We start from the raw sequence: 21,599 nt of genomic DNA, 5'->3' as shown, positions 1-21,599 counted from the left end.
ATATTTAATACATTTCAATTGGTATTTTGTTGTTTAACAGTGCGATTAATCTTTTTAATCACAGCTAATTTTAATCGCATAAGTTAACTGCAATTAATCGACAGCCCTACTAGTAACTAATAATTAAATATTAAATTTAAAGATAGAGGTAACAGCCAATAACAATTGATAGTAGGAATATTTTAATGTAACTAATAGTTCAAAGAAAGAGCTGAACACTCCACTGCTTGAGACTTTTTGAAAACTAGGTCCTGATCCTACAACTGAGTCTTGCAGAAGGACTCTTACTCCTGAACAGTCCCATTGAGTTCAGTCAAACTTATGCTCCCACAAGAGTCTGCTGTGCAGATTCTTTAGACTGGACAATATGTTAAAATAAACTAGCACTGTAAAAGAATAATCCTGCCTTGGCAGTGACATGGAAAAGATGTCTTAATAGGTCTTTTCTATCTCTAACTTCTGCGATACTATGACCTATATGTAAAACTACTTAAATAGATAAAACTATTAAATCTGAACATAATCAATAAGTAAAGTAAAGAAAAAGTTCTGAAAACAATTTGTTCATAGTATTTGATATGTAACTAATGTGAAATTTCTTAACATTAATATTATGATATTGTTTATTAATATATGGTCATCTTACATGTGTTTTTTATTTTAATAATTCCAGTTATCATTTATTATTTCACTAATTGATTAAGAATACTCATAACATTATAATGGTATGGTAAAAAATAAGTAGAAGGGAAATCTCAGTGAGTGAAGTAAGAGGCTGCGATCTTGGTCTCTTGATATTATTAAGTCCATTAATGGATTAGTTAAAGTTGTTGGTGAAATTTTCCATCTATGTCTGTACAACACATTTCCAGTCTGGCACCATCCAAAATGTATCTAAATATTTCTGGCTCAATACCAAAGCTCTGCTCCACTGATTTAAAACTATTTAAAATGATAAACCTTTTATCCAGAGACAGTGTTCTGTTGCAATGACTTTTTTCTATTTTAACATATGATTAGTGATGAATGCTATTTAGAACGTATAGATTTATCAGTACCTGACAAGAATCAAAGTACTGCACAATAAAGCACATTTAAGGATCACTTCATGCACCACAAAACGTAGCCATTACCTTTGATAGATGTTTATAAAGTGGAGTGACCATTGATCAGAATCCAGTTTTTCAGTAATGGTAATATGATCACCTTGGAGAACACACTGGTTCTGTGTTTCATCAAATATGAGACCAGTTCACTCCTTAAGAATAAGATGAACCTATTCCCAGGAAGGTGGGGCACTAATCCAGACAATACATAGGGAATCCTATGTGACTGCGCTTCTAGCTGGTGGCCTGGAAAAAGGGCTGCAGCTCTTCTGCAGCCCTTCTGTGAAGATTTTTTGGCACTGGACCCTATATTCATGATTTAAATGTCTTCTCACAAGCTTATCATGGCTGGTCTCATCTGCATCATCCTAGTTGAAGCTGGCACAGAGCCCACATCATGGTGTTTAGGGGATGTGGAAGCCCCCTGAATGGTTGCTTCTGCCTGAGCGCTACTCCTCACAAGCATGGCTATCATGGGGCCTAGATGGTATAGAGAGCCTTATGTGGGTCCTTCATAATGGGATGGATGTTAGTCCAACTGACCATTATTAGAAACTAAATATATCAGTTTATGACTGGCTAATAGTTTGAAATTATTTGTTGGTAAATTAACAAATCAGCCATTTGGTAATTTAACCAGTGGACGTTAATTTAATTTGCTGCTTCTTGTTCAAGGTGGTATATATTGTTCTTTGGAGCAACACAGTTCATAATGGATTATATTGTGGCTCTCAGTCACAGCCCCACAGTAGGGTTCTGTGGAGAAATATTGCCCCAGAGAGCCCCTGCAAGCTTCTTGCAGCAAGGACTGCCTCATTGTTACGTGTGTCCAGTGCCTCACACAGTGGGACCCTGATCTTTGATTCAGGACTCTCAGAACTATCACAATAATCAAGTTTTATGTGCAGTAGAACCTCAGTAATTAGCTTTTCACTACTCTGTGTGGCTCATCATAAGCATTCTAAATATAGATATCTAACACATGTTTACAAAATTACTAGAGATCATTCGGTGTTGTTTACTTTGTTCAAAATTAAATTATACTTGTCAAATGTACAAAGTAAAACATTTTGTGATGCAGTAGGGTTGATTTTTTTTAAATTATTATTTTTGTGTGTTTACTCAGCATAGGGGAAATTCTCTCTGAAGCATCCAGTTTGAGTCAATCACAATATTTTCTTGAAAAAGGTGTGAAATGTATGCCTAATTATAAATGTATCCTCACTTTTCTTTCTTTTGTGTTCTCCAGGCAGGATTCCTGGAAAACACCGACCTGGAGTGATAAGAAGCACAAATGATGAAGACAGTAATATTTTTTCCAGTAGTTATTTCAGTGGTCAAACACAAGTCCAGCCCAAAGATGCACATCTCCTTCTTGACCAAAATTCCAGTGGTCAAACACAAGTCCATCTCAAAGATACTCACGTCCTTCTTGATCAAAATCTAAAAAAGGAGTTGACTGTTACTGCTCCTTATTTTTGTACACCTGCTGGCTGCACATTGCAGAAAGATGGTAGATCCTCTGACATGGACGTTCTAGCTCCCCCCGAGGAGAGTGATTCTGTTTATAGGTCTTTACCAGACATTGCTACTGCTGCAAGCACAACTGACAAGGACAGAATTACTCTTTCTGGCTATTATTCAAGCAGTCGAACATCACTCCAGCTCAAAGTCCAAATCTTTTTCCTGATCAAATTCTTAAAAAGATATTATAACTCCAACTCCTAGTGGTCCCGCCAGCTTCCCATTACACAAACATCGTAAATCCTTTCGCATGCAGCTTCTTGGTTTACCGAAGGATGAGCCTGCTTATTTTACGTTTCCAGAGTTTACCTTTGGAAGCTTAGCTGCAGTGTCCTCTTCTCACCCATCACCTGTGATTGCAGCCGTTAGAAAGCCAGTTGTTTCTCACTGTAACTATCAAAAACTCACTACCCAGTTGACCAGTAAAGTGAGAAAGAGCATACAGACTGAAGTTAACACAACGATATTGTCCGATAATGAGTTCCCAGTAATTTCACAAAGAAAGCCTGAGAGACAGAGTATCATAGGTACTGTATTTTACATTGTCAAGTGTTCTAATTCACTTTTGTCTGTGCATGATTTTTACTGAAAGCATTTCCAAAATAGGCCTCCTTTACAGGAAAAAAACTTTGCCATTTGTCTGTTTGTGAGAATTTTACATCATCATTTAAGAACTAGAAAGTGCAAAATTGTAGCTAGTAATAACTAATCTAACTTTATTTTTAAAAACTTTAACAACCAGTAACAATTTGGGGGGAGGGATAGCTGAATTTGGGGGGAGGGGTTTGAGCATTGGCCTGCTAAACTCAGCGTTGTGAGTTCAATCCTTGAGGGGGCCACTTAGCGATCTGGGGCAAAATCAGTACTTGGTCCTGCTAGTGAAGGCAGGGGGCTGGACTCAATGATCTTTCAGAGTCCCTTCCAGTTCTATGAGATAGGTATCTCTCCATATATATATATAGGATCCATGAAAGATGGTCCTTACACCTGCACAGAGTCTTTCTAGGCCCAGTGCTTTGTAGCCCTGCATCTTGTGCACTCATTTAAATGAGTGTAAAATGCTAATATTCTGGTTTACTATCATTTTGCAATCACTTTGTACTAATGTAAGGCCCAGATTTTCAAAGGTATTTAGGTGTTGCTGAGTTCAGTGTTGCATTGCCTAATTGATATAGGAACCTTAATCTTATTTTCAGAAGTGATTTAGGCACCGAAGAGCCTAAATCCCATTGCTAGTAAGTAGGATTTTGGCTCTTAAGTGAGAATAAGATTTAGGCTCCTGAGTAAAGCAGCATTTAAATACCTTAAAGAATCTAGGTCTAAATAACTACATAAGGTGCAGGACAACAGTGAATTGGGCCCACGGGCTTCAGTAGGACTCTGATGGTATTTCTGAGTAAAGAATGGATTGGGCTTTCTAACATAGTGGCTTTTGCTTACCTGCACAGGGTTAAACAGGTTGACAAATCAAGGCAACAATATGAGGTCATTCCTGCAAAGGCTTGTTGCCATGCAAGTAGTCTTTATTCATGTAAATAGCCCCATTGACTATACATGGGAGAGTAAAAGTTTGCAGGATCAGGCCCCATGTTACCAGGGATCTTGGCTTGTTATGGCTTTCCTCCAAGTCTAAAGCACTCAGCCAAGATCTTTGATTAGGAGATGAGTGTATCCCCCACAATCAACATCCTTTGCTCCCAGGAGAGACAGGCGCTAGAGAACCATATTTTTTTCCAATTTTCGACGTCTAAGTAAATAATGTTTGATAAAATTATGGTGCAGCAGGCCCTGTGCTATAGTTAAGATTGTGTTACAGCATAACTTTTAACCTTTTATTTATTTATATATATATATGTCCTTGAATAGGCAAAAACAAAAACATAGAATATAAATTTTGAGCACTGTTTGAATTTTTCGTGATGGTGTGATGAAAAATGAATTGATAGAGAATAATAATAAAATTGCCCTTTCTTATGATTCCTTCTTCCATTGCCTCCCTGGATTGCCTCACTCTTCTTTGCATCCCTTTTGCAAAAACTCTGCAACTCTCTGGGACCTATCTTTTGTCCAGATTGTTGCTCCTCACGTGCTGATTTGTAGAATATCAATTATACATCGGTATTGTTTATCTATTTTTATACCTCTTCTGCTGTAACAGAAAATGTGTGCCAAACAAACCCACTGAATTTTAATTCAACAATAAATAATATGCCAAGAGATAGGGCTTACTGTGAAATCACTGGTGGCCTAAACCCCAAGCTTATGGCATGCACAATCCCAAGTTTAGCCACTGTGCTATGACCTTTTTGGAGCAACTAACCTAGTTTTGGATAGCCTATCTTTCACTACTGTCAACTGCACCCCCCTCCCAGAGCCAGGGATAGAATCAACTGGTGATTCCCACTCACCAATTTTATATTAACTACTAAATAGGTGGGTAACTCACTGTGAAAGTGTGTCTAGTCTCCTCTGATGCCTGGTCTAGAAAGGGGTGAGCAATTATTCCTGTAGCTAAATTAGTAGTGATTCACAAAGGCGAAGTAAGCAAGCCTTAACTGTCACTAAATGTAATTTTTGTTTGCTAATGAAAATGTCAGAATCTGACCTGATTCTAGGACTGGTCAGACAGTCCAGTTCTGTTATTTCTCTTTGCTAATTTACAGGCTTGGCCTTTTATGACCTGAAATATTGTAAACATTTTTAATATATTTTTTCTGGAGAAGGGTGATGGGTAGAAAAAAAGTTGAGTAGGCAATATTCACCCATTATTTTCTTAAATATATCTTAGAGAGACACTTATTTCAAGGGTTGCATGGAACGTTAAAATGAATACACACTGTAACCAGATAGTTATGGCATTTTGTCATTAAATTGATTGTACAATCTATTGTTCTGAACTGTCAATATTAATATATATCTCCACCCTCATCCTGAACAAGTAGGCACTCAACTCTCACTGTAAATACTACACACCAGTCGACACACGTGCATATTTCAATTCTGTTATTTTTACATTAAAATTGCTTCCAAATTTGGGCCCATCACCAACCAGATAAATCACCCATTTATATAACATTTCCTGAATGTTACATAAAAACATAGTTTGCAGCCACCATTTACAGTCTTACCCTCTATCTCTTTTACACACCCCAGTACAAAACTATATATAAGGTTATGTAAAATGGAACATGAAACCACACCAACTCTATATTTAATCATATGAACACAACCATTAATGTGATTGTGGTGTTGAGACTGCACATTGGTTGTTCAAAATGAGTGGAGATAAGTGAATTGTGGTTCCTGGAAGGGAGGGAGCTAAGGTTGAGAAAGGGAACTGATGAGTGGAGTGCAGATGGGCTATTGAATGACATAGATACATATTTCCATTCTTATGGTTTGCATTGGCTGAAAATATAGTGCATCAATCTTAACTCTAAGATAAGCCTACAGTGCATTTTAGTGGGAATATAGGTATGGGTTTTTTTTTAAATGACTGCCAGGAATACTAGTGAAATAGCGTATCAGGAATTTCAGATAGCTGTCCTATAACCCATGCAAGCTTCTCTATGATAAGAAATTCAGTTCCCTGGTGGTCATTTACACTGTCTCTTTATGCTGTTCTGGTAATGTAAAGGGGCCTTAAAACTAAATGCTGACTTGATGGTCCGTTTATGCTGCAGAGCTGTGTAAATGGTGCTTTGTGTAAATGAGAAATGGGGTAGTCTGACTAAGTTAATACATTTCTCACATACCTCTTCTACCACCACTCCCAACTTTTTTCAGAAATGGCTTTGGAGGAGAAAATGAGAAAATCTAGCTCATCGGAACAGATTTTAGAAGAAGGTGATGAAGGAAAAGGATCTTTTACAGACAATTTAAAGCTGTACACTCATGGACCGAACAAAAAAGTGCCTTCTTCAGGTAGGGGCAAGATATATACATTACATGTATGAAATAAACTATGTTCAGCACTGTAGTGGTAGTTTTGTAATGGCAATATAAAAGATGAAGAGCAGTCCTACTATCAACTCCCAATAGTGCATGCCATTGTTAAGGGGAGAATGAAATGGACATTATAATAATAATTAGAAATGTACAATTACAATAAAATCAAGACAGGAAGGAAATTCAGAGCCAAAGCTTTTCACTCTGTTGGGTTTTAGGATTGTAAGGTCTTAAACTAGTGATTGAGGAATCCATTTGGGATGTTAACAGTAAGAGTGGCAGAAAGCTTTTGTAACCAAACCTGAAATTCATCCCAAGCTTGTGCCCTGGGTTGAGCTTCCCAGAATTAAAACCCTCAGAATCAATTGCCACTTCTGAAAATGTAGGCTTTAATGGTTTATCTAAAGAGAAACAAAATCTTCAATCTCTTTAACATCATGTGTTGTGGGCTGAAGCTACAGATGGACCTGAACAAAATGCTCCCAAACTTTAGGAAAGTTCTCTCCAAATCCAAAGTCACTGGTCAGGCCCTTTTATCAATAGCTGAAACCTATTCTGCTGCTCACCCTTCAAAAAAAAGTTGAATAAATGTGAATGCTTTTAAAGGGTCAAATTCTGGAGTCTTTACCCAGGCATTGCTAAGATACTGATTTGTATCAGGGAATTTTGCCTGAGTAAGATCTGACAGTGCATGGAAGGATTTGGCTATACATTTGGGATCTACATAATGAAGCATTAGTTCTTTATTTCCTAATCTCGATGTTTATTTCCGTATTTGACTACATATATTTTACTTGCAGAACCTGATCTTACTCTTGATGATGGTACTATAAAGGGTATCCAGGGATTTGGGTACCAGAATTTAAGTGAGCAGGATGAACAAGAACAGCTGATGGCCAGGTCCAGAATGGCAGTTTTATATTGCATAATGCATAGCAGAAATGCACTTAATCTTAAGGTACACCTTTTAAAAATTACAACTGCACCCACTCTCCATATCGCTATCCTTAATGGTCAACTGCTGCTTTCATTAGAAGCACAGTTTCCCTAGGATTAATAACTTGGCTTTCTTAACTTAATCCACCTAGAACCTGGTTTTAAAATTCTCAGTATATAGCCACTTTTTAAAAATTAAAAATGGCTAAAATCATTTAAGATTTGTTTAGTAATTTTAGAGTAGTCTTAAGCTTGGTTGTTCTAGATGCGCCTTTTTAATTCTCTTGCCTCACCTTGGTCTCCCTCTCTATTATCTATTTCCTCCCCTTTTTCACCCACACTCTTCTTCCGTTATGCTGTGTGTCTCTCCTCATTTTTCTGATGCACCTCATGATTTATGTGACATCCGCTGGCTCCCAGCACCTCCTGCAGTAGTGGACTGAGTTTGAACACACTGCTGCTTCTTCTCCTCTTGTAGTGCCATCAGATTGCTTCAGCACCGTGCAAGTAGGAATGGCAAGATCCTGAAGGCAGGAAAAGCTGCCCAACCCTCTTTCTAGAAGGCCAGAGACATGACAGTCTAAAGTTTCTAGAACCTTGCCTGTCATCAGTTCGGCCCTGTTATGTACTTGCTGTTTTTAATTATTTCTGTTTTCATGTAATGTGTGGATCTGTTGAGTCAAAGCATTGACAACTGATCTGTCAGTATAATAATGCTTAATATTTATTCAACTATTTATTATGCTCCCTGTTTATTCAATCTGTAGCATCTGCTAGGTAGGTATGGTTTACTATGTAACTTTCATAGAAATGACTCATGAATTCTAGCATACAAGGGAATAGTTACTGCACATAAATAGATATAAGGTTGTAGAGAAAGTATATTAATGTATTGAGATTATAATATATGACGTAATTAAATACTGTATCAAACTATTTATACCAAGGGTGTAGACAAAGGTTGTGCATGCAACCGTAACTTAATTTCCTGATTTAAGCCAAATCATAAATTCATATTTTTTTTACCATAGCTTTTATATGGTGTTCCCTAGCTTTGAAAGAAAGGGCTTTTAAAAAATGAAAAGAAGAAGCTTCACTTTCTAGGATTCTGGAGCTCTGAGTTGCAAACATCATGTGTACATCCTAGAACCTATTTAGCTAGACAGCCCCGGAGTACTCATTCCATGCACCTTAGGAAGATCACAGGAAAGAGCCCAGTATATTTTGTACAAAGAGGGCATAATAAGAGATAAACGTAGGAACTAGGCCATGAAGAGCATAGAAAGTGGGAACTAGCTTAAATTTGATGCAAGAGGGAAGGGGACATCAATGAAGTGAGAGCTGAGAGGCGAGGCAGACGAAGTTTTGAGTTGCCAATGTGGCCCTCAGCTAGGTGAATATTTTGATGCTCCTTGCATAATGATTTGGTACTGTCTCGTAGGACTTTTTTATAAACAACTAGGGAAATACAACCTAGACGGAACTGTTATAAGGTAGGTGCATAACTGTTTGGAAAACCATTCCCAGAGAGTACGTATTAGTGGATCACAATCAAGCTGGAAGGGAATATCAAGTGGGGACTCACAGGGATTGGTACTGGGTCTGTCTCTGTTCAGCATCTTCATCAGTGATTTAGAAAGTGTCTTAAAGAGTATACTGATAAGGTTTGAAGATGATACCAATCTGGGAGGGGTTGGTTGCAAGTGCATTGGAAGATAGGATTAAAATTCAAAATGATCTAGACAAACTGGAGAAATGGCCTGAAGTAAATAGGGTGAAATTCAATGAGGACAAATGCAAAGTACTCCACTTACGAAGGAACAATCAGTTGCACACACACAAAATGGGAAATGACTGCATAGAAAGGAAAACTTTGGAAAGGGATCTGGGGTTTATAGTCACACGCTAAATATGAGTCAACAGTATAAAACTTTTGCAAAAAAGCGAACATAATTCTGGGATATATTAGCAGGAGTGCAAGACATGCTGGTAAGGCATCAGCTGGAGTATTGTGTCCAATTCTGGGCACCACATTTCAGGAAAGACGTGGACAAATTAGAGGAAGTACAGAGGAGAGCAACAAAAATGATTAAAGGTCTAGAAGAATGATCTATGAAGAAAGATTGAAAAAAATGGGGTTTGTTTAGTCTGGAGAAGAGAAGGCTGAGAGGGGACATGATAACAGTTTTCAAGTACATAAAAGGTTACTAGAGGGAGGAGGTAGAAAGATTGTTCTTGTTAACCTCTCAGGATAGGACAAGAAGCAATGGGCTTAAATTGCAGTAAGGGAGGTTTAGGTTGGACATTAGGAAAAACTTCCTAACTGTTAGGGATAGTTAAACACTGGAATAAATTGCCTAAGGAGGTTGTGGAATCTTCATCATTGAAAGTTTTTAAGAACAGGTTAGACCAGGGATCAGCAACCTCTGGCATGCGGCTCACCACGGTAAGCACCTGTCATAGTATAATTCCCAAATCTGAACCTTGGCGTCCAAAATATGGGTACTAGCATGAATCCCTCTAAGCTTAATTACCAGCTTAGATCTGATAGGCTGCCACCAATCAGGCCTTAGGTAGAGTGCCTGATAGACTCTGGTCTCCCCAAACCCTTCCCTGGGGACCCCCAAGACCCAGATTCCTTGAATCAAAACAAAGGGGAATAAACCATTTTCCTTCCCCTTCCTTTTTTTCTCCCAGCTCTTTCCCACCCTGGGTACCCTAGGAGACCACCGTGATTCAATTCCTTGAATCACCCCTTCCGCCTCCCTTCTTTCCCAGAGAGAGATACAGAGATAAACGCCGAGAGCAGGTTTTTCTTCCCTCCTCCCTTTCCTTTCTCCCACCAATTCCCTGGTGAGTGCAGACTCCCTTCCCTGGAGTCTTACAAAAGATAACCAAAAAAAAATCAATTAGATTCTAAAAAAAAAGAGGAAAACTTTAATAAAGAAGGAAAAACATAAAAAATGTCTCTGTAATCAAGATGGTAAATATACAGGGTTTTTCTAGCTTATAGACAATAGAAAGAAGCTTCCTCCAGCAGAAACACAGTTTAAGCTACTTCCAGCAAGTACACATCTGCAAATAAGAAAACAAGTTAAAAGACTATAACCGCCTTTTTTACTTACTAACTATTCTGAATAGATAAGAGACTGTAGCAGGGAGATTGGCAGAAACCTGGTTGCACCTCTAGTCTCGTCCAGGACCCCGAGAGAACAATGCACAAACCCAAAACCCACAAACAAAGGCTTCCCTCCACCCAGATTTGAAAGTATCTTGTTTCCTGATTGGTCCTCTGGTCAGGTGTTTGGGTCCCTGTTTGTTAACCCTTTACAGGTAGAAGAGACATTAACCCTTAACTATCTGTTTATGACAGCACCTGGAGGGCCAGGCCAGTTTGTTTGCCTTCCGCATCGGCAGGTTCATCTGATCACAACTCCCACTGGCCACGGTTTGCCGTCCCAAGCCAATGGGAGCGGCAGAAAGCAGCAAGGGTGAAGGATGTGCTGGCCGTGGCTTCCTGCCACCCCCATTGACTGGGACTTTGAACTACAGCCAGTTGGAGCTGCAATTGGCCGAACCTGCCGATACGGCAGGGAAACAAACTGGCCCAGCCCGCCAGCGTACTTACCCTGGTGAGCCGCATGCCAGAGGTTGCCAACACCTGGGTTAGATAAACACCTGTCAGGAATAGTCTAGTCCTGCCTTGCGTGAAGGAGATCGGACTAGATAACCTAAAGTCCCTTCCAGTCCTACACTTCTATGATTCTATGTATCTATCAATGCAGTCATGTTGCTGATTTGTCTAATTATTTTTTTAATGATAAATCTTTTAAATTAAGTCCTGGTGGAGCCTGTTCTTAGCTCGTTTTTTTTCCTCTTGATAAAAAATGTTGATTTTTATTTAGTTAATATATCTTTTCTACTGTTTATGTCTTCTAGGGCTATTTTCTGACTCTCCTTCCAGACCTTACACCTTTAGTCGACACTTTGGTGTATCTTAACCTGTCTTTCAATGACTTACACTTCTTTCCCAGGGAGGTATGTACCAGTTATTTTTTGTATTGTTATTAAGGGTAAAACTGTAAGACAGCCTGAATTTTTATAGTTTAATATTAAACTAAACATAAAAAAAATAGACTTTCAAACAACAATGATTTAATAATAGATGCAAATTGCATAGCTCAGATATTGGAAAAACATCATTCCTTTACTTTTCTGGTTATTTATGGGATAGTAAGAATCAATGTGAGCCTGGAAAAATTCCAACAAGATTTAGAAATACCTCTGCATCCGTGTCTGAAGGTCTCATTCCAATCTTGCTTTATACTAGTGTCATTCAGTTGACTTCAATGGGAAGTTATTCCCAATTTAAATTTATCCTCATTTATAGAACACCAATCTATGGGTTGATATTAATATTACACACAAAAAATACTCTGAAAGAACCTTAATCCAGTAGCAAGGTCAAGCACTCAAAAGTTAGGAAATTCCAGAATTAAAATTGCCTGTGCAATCTTAATTCAACTCCCTTGTGCATACGCTAAGATCCAGTCCTCAATTACATGATTACATACTACTTTTCCACAGGATCCATGCCTCGTTCAGTGCACAGGATGAACAGTACTCAACTAATACGTAGCTAGTCAATATTTTTTTCTCCTCATTGTTCAGTGTGTGGCTGTAGGATTTAGTTACCTCACATTATTCAAATCCTCCTCTGAAGTCAGAAGTATTAAATTTCTCAGGGACTTTGTATAACGCTCAGAACTATAGCATCTGAGTGTTTCACAAACATTAGTGACTTGATTTTCACCACACTTCTGTGAGATGAGTGGGTGTTTATTATCCCTATTCTGCAGATGGAGAGCTGAGGCACAAAGAGATTAAAGTCAAAACTATGCACTAATTTTGGGAGCCCAGTTTGTGATCCTGGAACCTGATTTTTCAGAGTACTTACCGTTATAGAGCACAGTATATATATGTTTAGGGTCCTGCCAAATTCACGGTCCGTTTTGGTCAATTTCATGGTTGTAGGCTTTTTAAAAATCATAAATTTCATGATTTCAGCTATTTAAATGAGAAATGTCATGGTGTTGTTATTATAGGGATTCCAACCCAAGGAGGAGTTGGGGAGGGGTCACAAGGTTATTGTAGGAGGGGTTGCGGTACTGCTACCTTTACTTCTGTGCTGCTGTAGGTGGCGGTGCTGCCTTCTGAGCTAGGCAGCTGGAGACCAGTGGATGCTGGTTGGGACCCCATCTCTGAAGGCAGAGCTGCCTCCAGCAGCAGCATAGAAGTAAGGATGGCATGGTATGGTATTGCTACCTTTACTTCTGAGCTTCTGCCTACACAGCTGGGCCCTCAGTCAGCAGCTGCCACTCTCCAGCTGCCCAGCTCTGAAAGCAGCAGTGCAGAAGGAAGGGTGGCATGGTATGGTTTTGTGGGGAGCTACCTTCGGAAATGGGCGCCTAGCCAACAGCTGCCACTCTCTGGTCACCCAGCTCTGAAGACAGCACCAAAGTAAGGGTGGTAATACTGTGACACCCCCACCCATTACTCCTCTTTGGGTCAGGACCCCAGTTTGTGAAATGCTGGTCTCTCTCCTCTCTCCCCCCCTTGTGAAATCAGTATAGTATAGAGTAAAAGCACACAAAAGACCAGATTTCATGAGGGGAGTACAGATTTCATGGTCTGTGATGCGTTTTTCATGGCCATGAATTTGGTAGGGCCCTATGTATGTTCAAAGCACAGCTTCCATTGACTTCAGTTGCAGTTGTGAGTGCTCAGCACTTCTGCACATAAAGCCTCAAGGTCTCCTGGGCACCCATAAAATGAGGAACACACAATTAGTGATGACCTGGTAAAAGTTTAGTTTAAGTGATTTGCCTAGTATACATAGGAACTCTATGGCAGAAATAGGAGTAGAATCAGATTCTCCAGGGCAGCATTCAGTTTCCTTAACCACTTCCACTCTGCTCTGTGCTGATAAGGCCTCAGCTGGAGTATTGTGTCCAGTTCTGGGTGCCATGTTTCAGGAAAGATATGGACAAACTGGAGAAAGTCCAGAGAAGAGCAACAAAAATAATTAAAATTCTAAAAAATATGACCTATGAGGAATGATTGAAAAATGGGGTTTGTTTAGTCTGGAGAAAAGAAGACTGAGTGGGGGCATGATAACCATTTTCAAGTACATAAAATATGGTTATAAGGAGGCGGGAGAAAAATTGTTCTTGTTAACCTCTCAGAATAGGCTCAAATTGCAGAAAGTGAGATTTTGTTTGGACATTAGGAAAAGCTTCCTAACTGTCTGGGTAATTAAGCACTGGAACAAATTGCTTAGGGAGGTTGTGGAATCTCCATCATTGGAGGTTTTAAGAACAGGTTGTACAAACACCTGTCAGGAATGGTCTAGTTATTAAGTAGTCCTTCCCTGAGTGCAGGGGATTGGATTAGATGACCTCTCGAGGTCCCTTCCTGTCCTACACTGCTATGATTCTATGAGACAATCATTCCTCTTCCTATAGTCCCGTCTCATTCACCACACACCTTCCAACTGCAATAAATGAAGCAGGGTGCCTGCAGACAACAGCCTTCTGTACTACACAACCCTGATTCATCCCCAGAGCAAGTTAAGAAGTAGGGGTACTGTGGAAAAATAGTATGTGATAGTGTAATTAGACTGTATCATAATACATACACATAAAGGCCAAATTAAGGTTGCCCTGGCAACCTTAATTTTGGCATTTCTAAATTTTGAGTGTTTGACTTTGCAAGCCTAATAATGTTTGCTTAACATAGTTTTTGTGTAATTTCCTAGGTTTTTGAAAAAGCAAACTGAAAAACATTGTACTGAGGCCCACATGGGTCATCAGCAGGGTTGGAATCTTTGGATCCATCACAAAGACCTCTGCCATTTGAACTAACAGAGTAACTGATAGATGATAACATACTACTGCTTGGAGCAGTACTCAAGGGGGCTAGCACACTTTGCCACTGGGTTACACCAATACTTATTCACAGGAGAGGAATGGTGAGACTCTGGAATATTGGTTTCTATTCCAGATTGGTCTGTCCCTTTCCCCCAAGCGTGATCTGTAGTATCTCATCTCTCCCACTGTTCCTTGTCCCAGTCCTGCTTTTTCCCCACCCCTGGCTTCTCATCTTAGTCTCATTCTCCTTATCTAGCCACTCTGAGTCTCTACTTCTCAGACTTTTCATCTAGTCTCAGAATCCTTGTCCAGCAAGCTCTACCTCACCCCTCAGGGCTCCCTGTTCTAGTCTCCTTGCCCAGACATTTCCAGTCCACCCCAGACCTTCATCTAAGCTGTCTCTCTCCTCCAGACTGGCCTCCTGTCTTGTCTCATCATCCACATTCCTCATCCCCACTGTCTCTCAGTCCAGTTCCAATTTCTTTCCCCAGACTCCAATCTCAGTGTCGTTATTCACTCCCCACACACACAGTGGGTTCTTATCTTAGTCTCTTTACCTAGTCAGTCCCACACTCTGCACAGCTCCTCATGCAATCTCTGTCTCTCCCATCTCCCACCTACTGAGCTTAAACTCAGAAAGGAAGCTTTACAAGAAGTGAAAATTTGGACAGATGACTAGGGAGGAATATAAAAATATTGCTAGAGCATACAGGGGTGTAATAAGGAAGGCCAAGGCACAATTGGAATTGCAGCTAGCAAGGGATGTGAAGGGTAACAAGAAGGGTTTCTACAGATATGTTAGCAACAGAAGAAGGTCAGGGAAAGTGTGAGACGCTTACTGAATGAGGGAGGCAACATAGTGACAGATGATGTGGAAAAAACTGAAATACTCAATGATTTTTCCCCTCAGTCTTCAAACACAAGCGCAGCTCCCAGACTGCTGCACTGGGCAACACAGCATGGGGAGTAGGTGAGCAGCCTTTAGTGGTGAAATAACAGGTTAAGGACTATTTAGAAAAGCTGGACATGCACAAGTCCATGGGTCCAGATCTAATGCATCCAAGGGTGCTGAAGGAGTTGGCTGATGTGATTGCAGAGCCACTGGCCATTATCTCTGAAAATTCGTGATCAGGGGAGGTCCTATACGATTGGAAAAAGGCAAATATATACAGACCAGTCAGCCTCACTTCAGTCCCCGACAAAATCATTGAGCAGGTCCTCAAGGAATCCATTTTGAAGCACTTGGGGGAGATGAAGGTGATCAGGAACAGTCAACATGGATTCACCAAGGGCAAGTCATGCCTGACCAACCTGATTGCCTTCTACGATGAGATAACTGGCTCTGTGAATATGGGGAAAGCGGTGGATGTGATATATCTTGACTTTAGCAAAGCTTTTGATATGGTCTCCCACAGTATTCTTGCCAACAAGTTAAAAAAAGTATGGATTGGATGAATGGACTATAAGGTGGATAGAAAGCTGGCTAGATTGTTGGGTTCAACAGTTAGTGATCAACGGCTCGATGTCTAGTTGGCAGTCGGTATCAAGCAGGTTTTTTTCAACATCTTTATTAATGATCTGGATGATGGGATTAATTGCACCCTCAGCACGTTCACAGATGACATTAAACTGGGGGAAGAGTTAGATACGATGGAGGGTAGGGATAGGGTCCAGAGTGACCTCGTCAGATTGGCGGATTGGGCCAAAAGAAATCTGATGAGGTTCAACAAGGACAAGTGCAGAGTTCTGCACTTAGGAAGAAAGAATCCCATGCACCGCTACAGGCTGGGGACTGACTGGCTAAGCAGCAGTTCTGCAGAAAAGGACCTGGGGATTACAGTGGATGAGAAGCTGGATATGAGTCAGCAGTGTGCCCTTGTTGCCAAGAAGGCCAATGGCATATTGGACTGTATTAGTAGGAGCATTGCCAGCAGATCGAAGGATAGCAGCCTTCAGTTACCTGAAGAGGGGTTCCAAAGAGGATGGAACTAGGCTGTTCTCAGTGGTGGCAGATGACAGAACAAGGAGAAATGGTCTCAAGTTGCAGTGGGGGAGGTCTAGGTTGGAATTAGGAAACACTGTTTCACTAGGAGGGTGGTGAAGCACTGGAATGGGTTACCTAGGGAGATGGTGGAATCTCCATCCTTAGAGGTTTTTAAGGCCCGGCTTGACAAAACCTTGGCTGAGATTATTTAGTTGGTGTTGGTCCTGCTTTGTGCAAAGGGTTGGACTAGAAGACCTCCTGAGGTCTCTTCCAAACCTAATATTTTATGATTCTATTCTATGATACTGGTTCCCCATCCTTATTCCCATTGTCCCTTCCCGTCTCCTAGTCTCCTTCCAACCAGTCCCAGTTTCTGTGCCCAGCCAATCCCCGAATTCCCTCCTGGCTCCCAGTCTCTGACTCCTCCATGTTGCATGGGCCAAGCGGGGCAGGGGCGGGGGGATTAGCTCACCCGTGTTCTCAATGTCTCAGTTAATGTGCTTGGACCCAGATATGGTATGGGCTGCAGCAACCCGGAGCTGCCATCACTGGGAAAGTCCTTCTCTGACCTGTCTGTGCACATTCAATGCAGACAGAATCTTTAGGGAAATTAGCTGCTAAAATCTAAAGAAGTCTCTACTGATCATACGTGAACTGTGATTTTTCAAAGACTTATAACTTGGCCAAATTTGGGCTGATTTTCATAGGGACAGCAAAAGGCACATCCATGATACGAAGGCCACCCCTCTGCCACATTTTAAATCCCTAAGTATGGGGGTGCTAGAACTTAAAAAAAAGATTTTAATCATATTTTCAACATAGTCAAAATAATGTATTTTTCCCTAGCCTCATTCTTCAAAATGGCTGACTGTTCTGGCTGAAATTTTCCAAAAAGATTCAGCCTGTGGCAGACACCCAGCATGGAAAATTTCAGCCAAAACAGTTAGTTTGGCTAAGTTATAAGCAACTGAAAACATGTTTTTGTATTAGGAAGTGTAGGGCAACCTTGATAGTAGACAGTGCTACCAGCCCAACCTATAATACTACAGGAGTGTAAGTGAGATCAAGATCAGGCCCAGAAACTACATATTTATAAGGTACTTTAACTAAAATAACATTACTAATTAGCTACTGCTATACATTAAATACAAGATTCATACAATATTAGGACAGTTTCTTTGTTTCTAGTTCTTACAGTGTCACTTACTAATGTTAGAAATGTAGAAAGTCTTACCATAACAGGAATCAGACTGTCTTTGTGGTAACAACTTTTTTTCCATTACCTCTTCCCCTCCTAAGGTATATAATATTAAAAACTTAGAAGTACTGAAGCTCCGAAACAACCCCATCAAAGAGATTCCTGATGATGTCCACAGACTCAAGACACTTAGGATCCTTAACATGTCCTTCAATTTACTATCTGTCCTTCCCACTGGGTAAGGTGTTTACTATTAATGAATAGATTAGATTGCACTATTTCTGTGCTCAAACAAGGATTCAGTTTTGTGTGACCTACATTATATTCATTCATTAATTCATTTCCATACTGGCTTTGTAAATTACACCTACAAAAAAGGCTTATATACTTTATATACTATATATACTATATATAGTAGGGCTGTCAAGCGATTAAAAATTAATCATGATTAATCGCACTGTTAAACAACAATAGAATACCATTTATTTTAAATATTTTTGGATGTTTACTACATTTTCAAATATATTAATTTCATTTCCTCTTATCAATTGGTAGACTATGAAGTAGGATTGAGTGGACTTGTAGCCTCTAAAGTTTTACACTGCTTTGTTTTTGAGTGCAGTTATGTAACCAAAAAAAATCTGCATTTGTAAATTACACGTTCACGATAAAGAGATTTCACGACAGTACTTGAATGAGGTGAATTAAAAAATTCTGTTTCTTCTGTTTATCATTTTTCAGTGCATATATTTGTAATAAAAATAATAAATAAAGTGAGCATTGTGCACTTTGTATTCTGTGTTGTAATTGAAATCAATATTGAAAATGTAGAAAAGCATCCAAAAATATTTAATAAATTTCAGTTGGTATTCTATTGTTATAAGTGTGATTAATCGTGATCAATTTTTTAAATCACAATTAATTTTTTGAATTAATCACTTGAGTTAACTGCGATTAATTGACAGCTCTAATATATAGCTACAAATATGCATAAGCAAATATTCATCAACATCAGTAGTACACAGAGACCCTATCTGTGATCAGAGCCACATTGTACTAGGAGCTGTGTATACACATAGTGTAGGCAGCTCCTATCTGAAAAAGTTGATAATCTAAATAGGTACAACAGAAGGGAGAGGAGAAGTGTTGTTATGCCCAATTTAAAAATGGAGAAGAAAGGCACAGAGAGATGAAGGGACTTGCCCAAGCAGATTGTATAGTGCCAGGAATTGAACCCAAATCTTAAGCATCCCACTCCACGTACCTTAATCACAGGATCATCCTTCCATCTAATGGTTTAAATTGAAAGTCTGTTTACTAAAAGTGAGCTAAGGTTGGTATATACTAGTAGCCGAAAGCCCACTCTATTGCATGGGTGTAATTTGTAAGTCATTTGTAAAAGCACTGAAAATGATGGAAATCTTAAAGTTGGATAATAACGGACAGAATCCCAGTGGTGATTGAACCATTGGTATTCCAAACCTAAAGAGCTCTCAGCCCTGCTTGTAGCCGTTTCCATCACTCACACTGACTGAACAGACATTCTAGGCTTCAAAGTGATGTTTGGGGTTATTGTGTGTGCTGATTGTATTGCCTTGTGGGTGACTGTGTTGATTTGCATGTGGGATGTGTTGAGCAGGGGGAGTTGTGTGGTCAGTGAATGAGAGGGTGTACTGTGCTGAGGGGGTATGTGTTTTGGGGTTATTGTGTGTTGGTTGTGTTGTTTGGATAGTTGTGTTAATTTGTGCCTAGGAGGTTTGTGCCTGGAGATTTGTATGGATTTGTGCAAGTGGCAAATGAAGGGTGTGGCACTCTGTACCTCAAAATAGCACCCTGGAATCCCCGTATTCACCACTGTGATATGATTATAATGTTTTGTACAATGCATGGCTTGTGAGGGATCAGTTAAAAAGTCTTGATCTACTGAACATTAATATCCTGTTGAATTGTATGTTCTCTCATTGTATGTGAAGTTATGAAATATTGCTATATGCTTCTTACTGAAATATGTGGTAAGTGGGAAACGCCCACAGCGAGCCCTTCAGTGACAACAAAGGAGCAACTAACAGTGACCAGACAGGCATTGATGGCCCATTAAGGAGGATCTACCCTCTCAAGTGGCCCTCCCGGAGACTCCTCAGAGGGCACATACACTATGGGGTGCACCTAACTCCACAGCAAGAATCTTTCTAGCACCTGGAGAGAAAGTATATATAAGGGTTGATGACATCACCACTTGGCCTCTCTCCTCCCCGACCTACTCTGAAGGCAACAAGAAATTTGAAAGACAAAGACTTTGAACTGTGGAGATTGGTCCCAGGCTAAGAAGGAAATTCAGCCTGTGTAATAAGAACTGTAAACGGCTGGAACGTCTAGAGGGGCAAGAAACTACTTGATTCAAATCTTGCTTAGTCTGTAGAATTTAGGCTGCAATTTTATCTATATTTCTTATATAACCAACTTTGATCTTTATGCCTACCCCTTATAATCACTCAAAATCTAGCCTTCTGTAGTTAATAAATCTCTTTTATATTTTATCTAAAACAGTGTGTTTTGGGTTGAAGTGCTTGGGGAATCTGCTTAGATTACAAAGATTGGTGCATGTTCACTTCCTTTGACGAAGTGGCGAACTAATTAATGAGCTTGCACTGTCTCTAGGGAGTCTTGAGCAGTGTAAGATGGCACATTACTGGAGTGCAAGGCTTGGGGCTGGGGACAATTGCTGCTGTCTCTTTATACAGTTCAAGAGTGGCTTAGAAAGCATTTATACAACTCAGCAGGCTGTATGAGCTCGCTGCATATTGATGGGTGAGTGATCATAGCATCTGGAGAGGTTTATTGCTTGTCACTAGCATAGCGAGAAACAGCCCAAGCTGCAGAATTTAATGGGACTCAGTGGTCTCACAGTCTAGGTTGTACCCCGGGGACATGTCACAGAGGTGCAGCGAGCAGACTGAAGTGCACAGCTTGTTGTTCTGAGTGAGATTTGCACTTCATACACTGGTGCTGAGATTTTAGGTGGGTTGGCTGAATACAGTAAAAAAAAGTTACACTTTTGTTATTTTCTGTTTGCTTATTTGGGGAAAGGGAAATAGGAGCAGAAAGGCATAAAAATGGATAAGAGTGAAGCAGTTGCAAAGTTAGAGCTGTACAGACTGCAAGTAGCAGAAAAAGAGAGAGACTGTGAGCATCAGTTAAGACTTAAAATATCTCCATTGTCATGCTTATTGGGGATGATTTTTTCCATGTAGCTCCGCAAGAAGGAAAATTATGCTGGGACCCCAGAGGAAAAGGATAAAGTCCCAGGAATTGCTGAAGGAAAGGGAGAAAGTCTCTTTGATTCCTCTGCAGCAAAATGGAGCAGCATGCTTCCAGGTGTGGGTGGAGTTGAGACTGTCTCTTGCACTGCAGTTGAAGGCAGCACCTCATCAGGAAGGGAGGGGGGTGGAGTGCCTGTCACTGACAGAACTGTTCCAGCTGTTAGCTGCAAGCCCTTTGCAGCTGAACAAAGGCTGGATCCCACTGTAGTGAGCATAGAGAGATGTGTCCTAGAGGGAGGCCCAGAGAAAGGAAATGATTTCTGTAGGAAATAAACAACCTTGTAAGCATAGTGTGTCAATGCACAGTGCGAGGTATCCCAGGGTGCAACCTGCCACCATTCTATGCACTGTCTTTTGGGAAGTTATGGCAATGCATGGTGAGGAAAAAATGAGTCATGAGGGGTAACAGGTAGCAAGGGGTCAACTTTCCAGTGTGCAACTTTCTCCACCCCATAATGTCACGCGTAGCCCATCATTTTCACAGCTTTTTAAAAAATCCCAGGAATCTGCACAGCCCTCCTCATTGTCCACCATCTCTGACGGAAGCATGGAACCTGCGCAGCTCTGCACTATTGTTGTAAGTGTTGCAATCACAGAACGCATGCCAATCCTCCAGTATTTGCAGAGCCGCAAGAAGAACAGAATCAGCAGGGA

At 40.2% G+C, this 21,599-nt stretch overlaps 1 protein-coding gene across 1 annotated transcript in view; it reads left to right on the top strand.

Annotated features, from left to right (window-relative positions):
- LRRC63 (leucine rich repeat containing 63) overlaps positions 1-21,599 on the top strand; it is a 53,021-nt gene that overhangs the window by 14,785 nt on the left and 16,637 nt on the right. The window contains 7 exon segments of the mRNA XM_030565271.1: positions 2,356-2,778; positions 2,781-2,810; positions 2,813-3,157; positions 6,417-6,554; positions 7,379-7,536; positions 11,454-11,552; positions 17,727-17,863. Of these exon segments, the coding sequence (XP_030421131.1) occupies positions 2,356-2,778; positions 2,781-2,810; positions 2,813-3,157; positions 6,417-6,554; positions 7,379-7,536; positions 11,454-11,552; positions 17,727-17,863 (1,330 nt within the window).

This window comes from Gopherus evgoodei, chromosome 1, assembly GCF_007399415.2.
Source record: "Gopherus evgoodei ecotype Sinaloan lineage chromosome 1, rGopEvg1_v1.p, whole genome shotgun sequence".
NCBI lineage: Eukaryota > Metazoa > Chordata > Testudines > Testudinidae > Gopherus > Gopherus evgoodei.
Note: the sequence above shows the minus strand (reverse complement) of the source record. Positions and strands in the feature narration are given on the sequence as shown.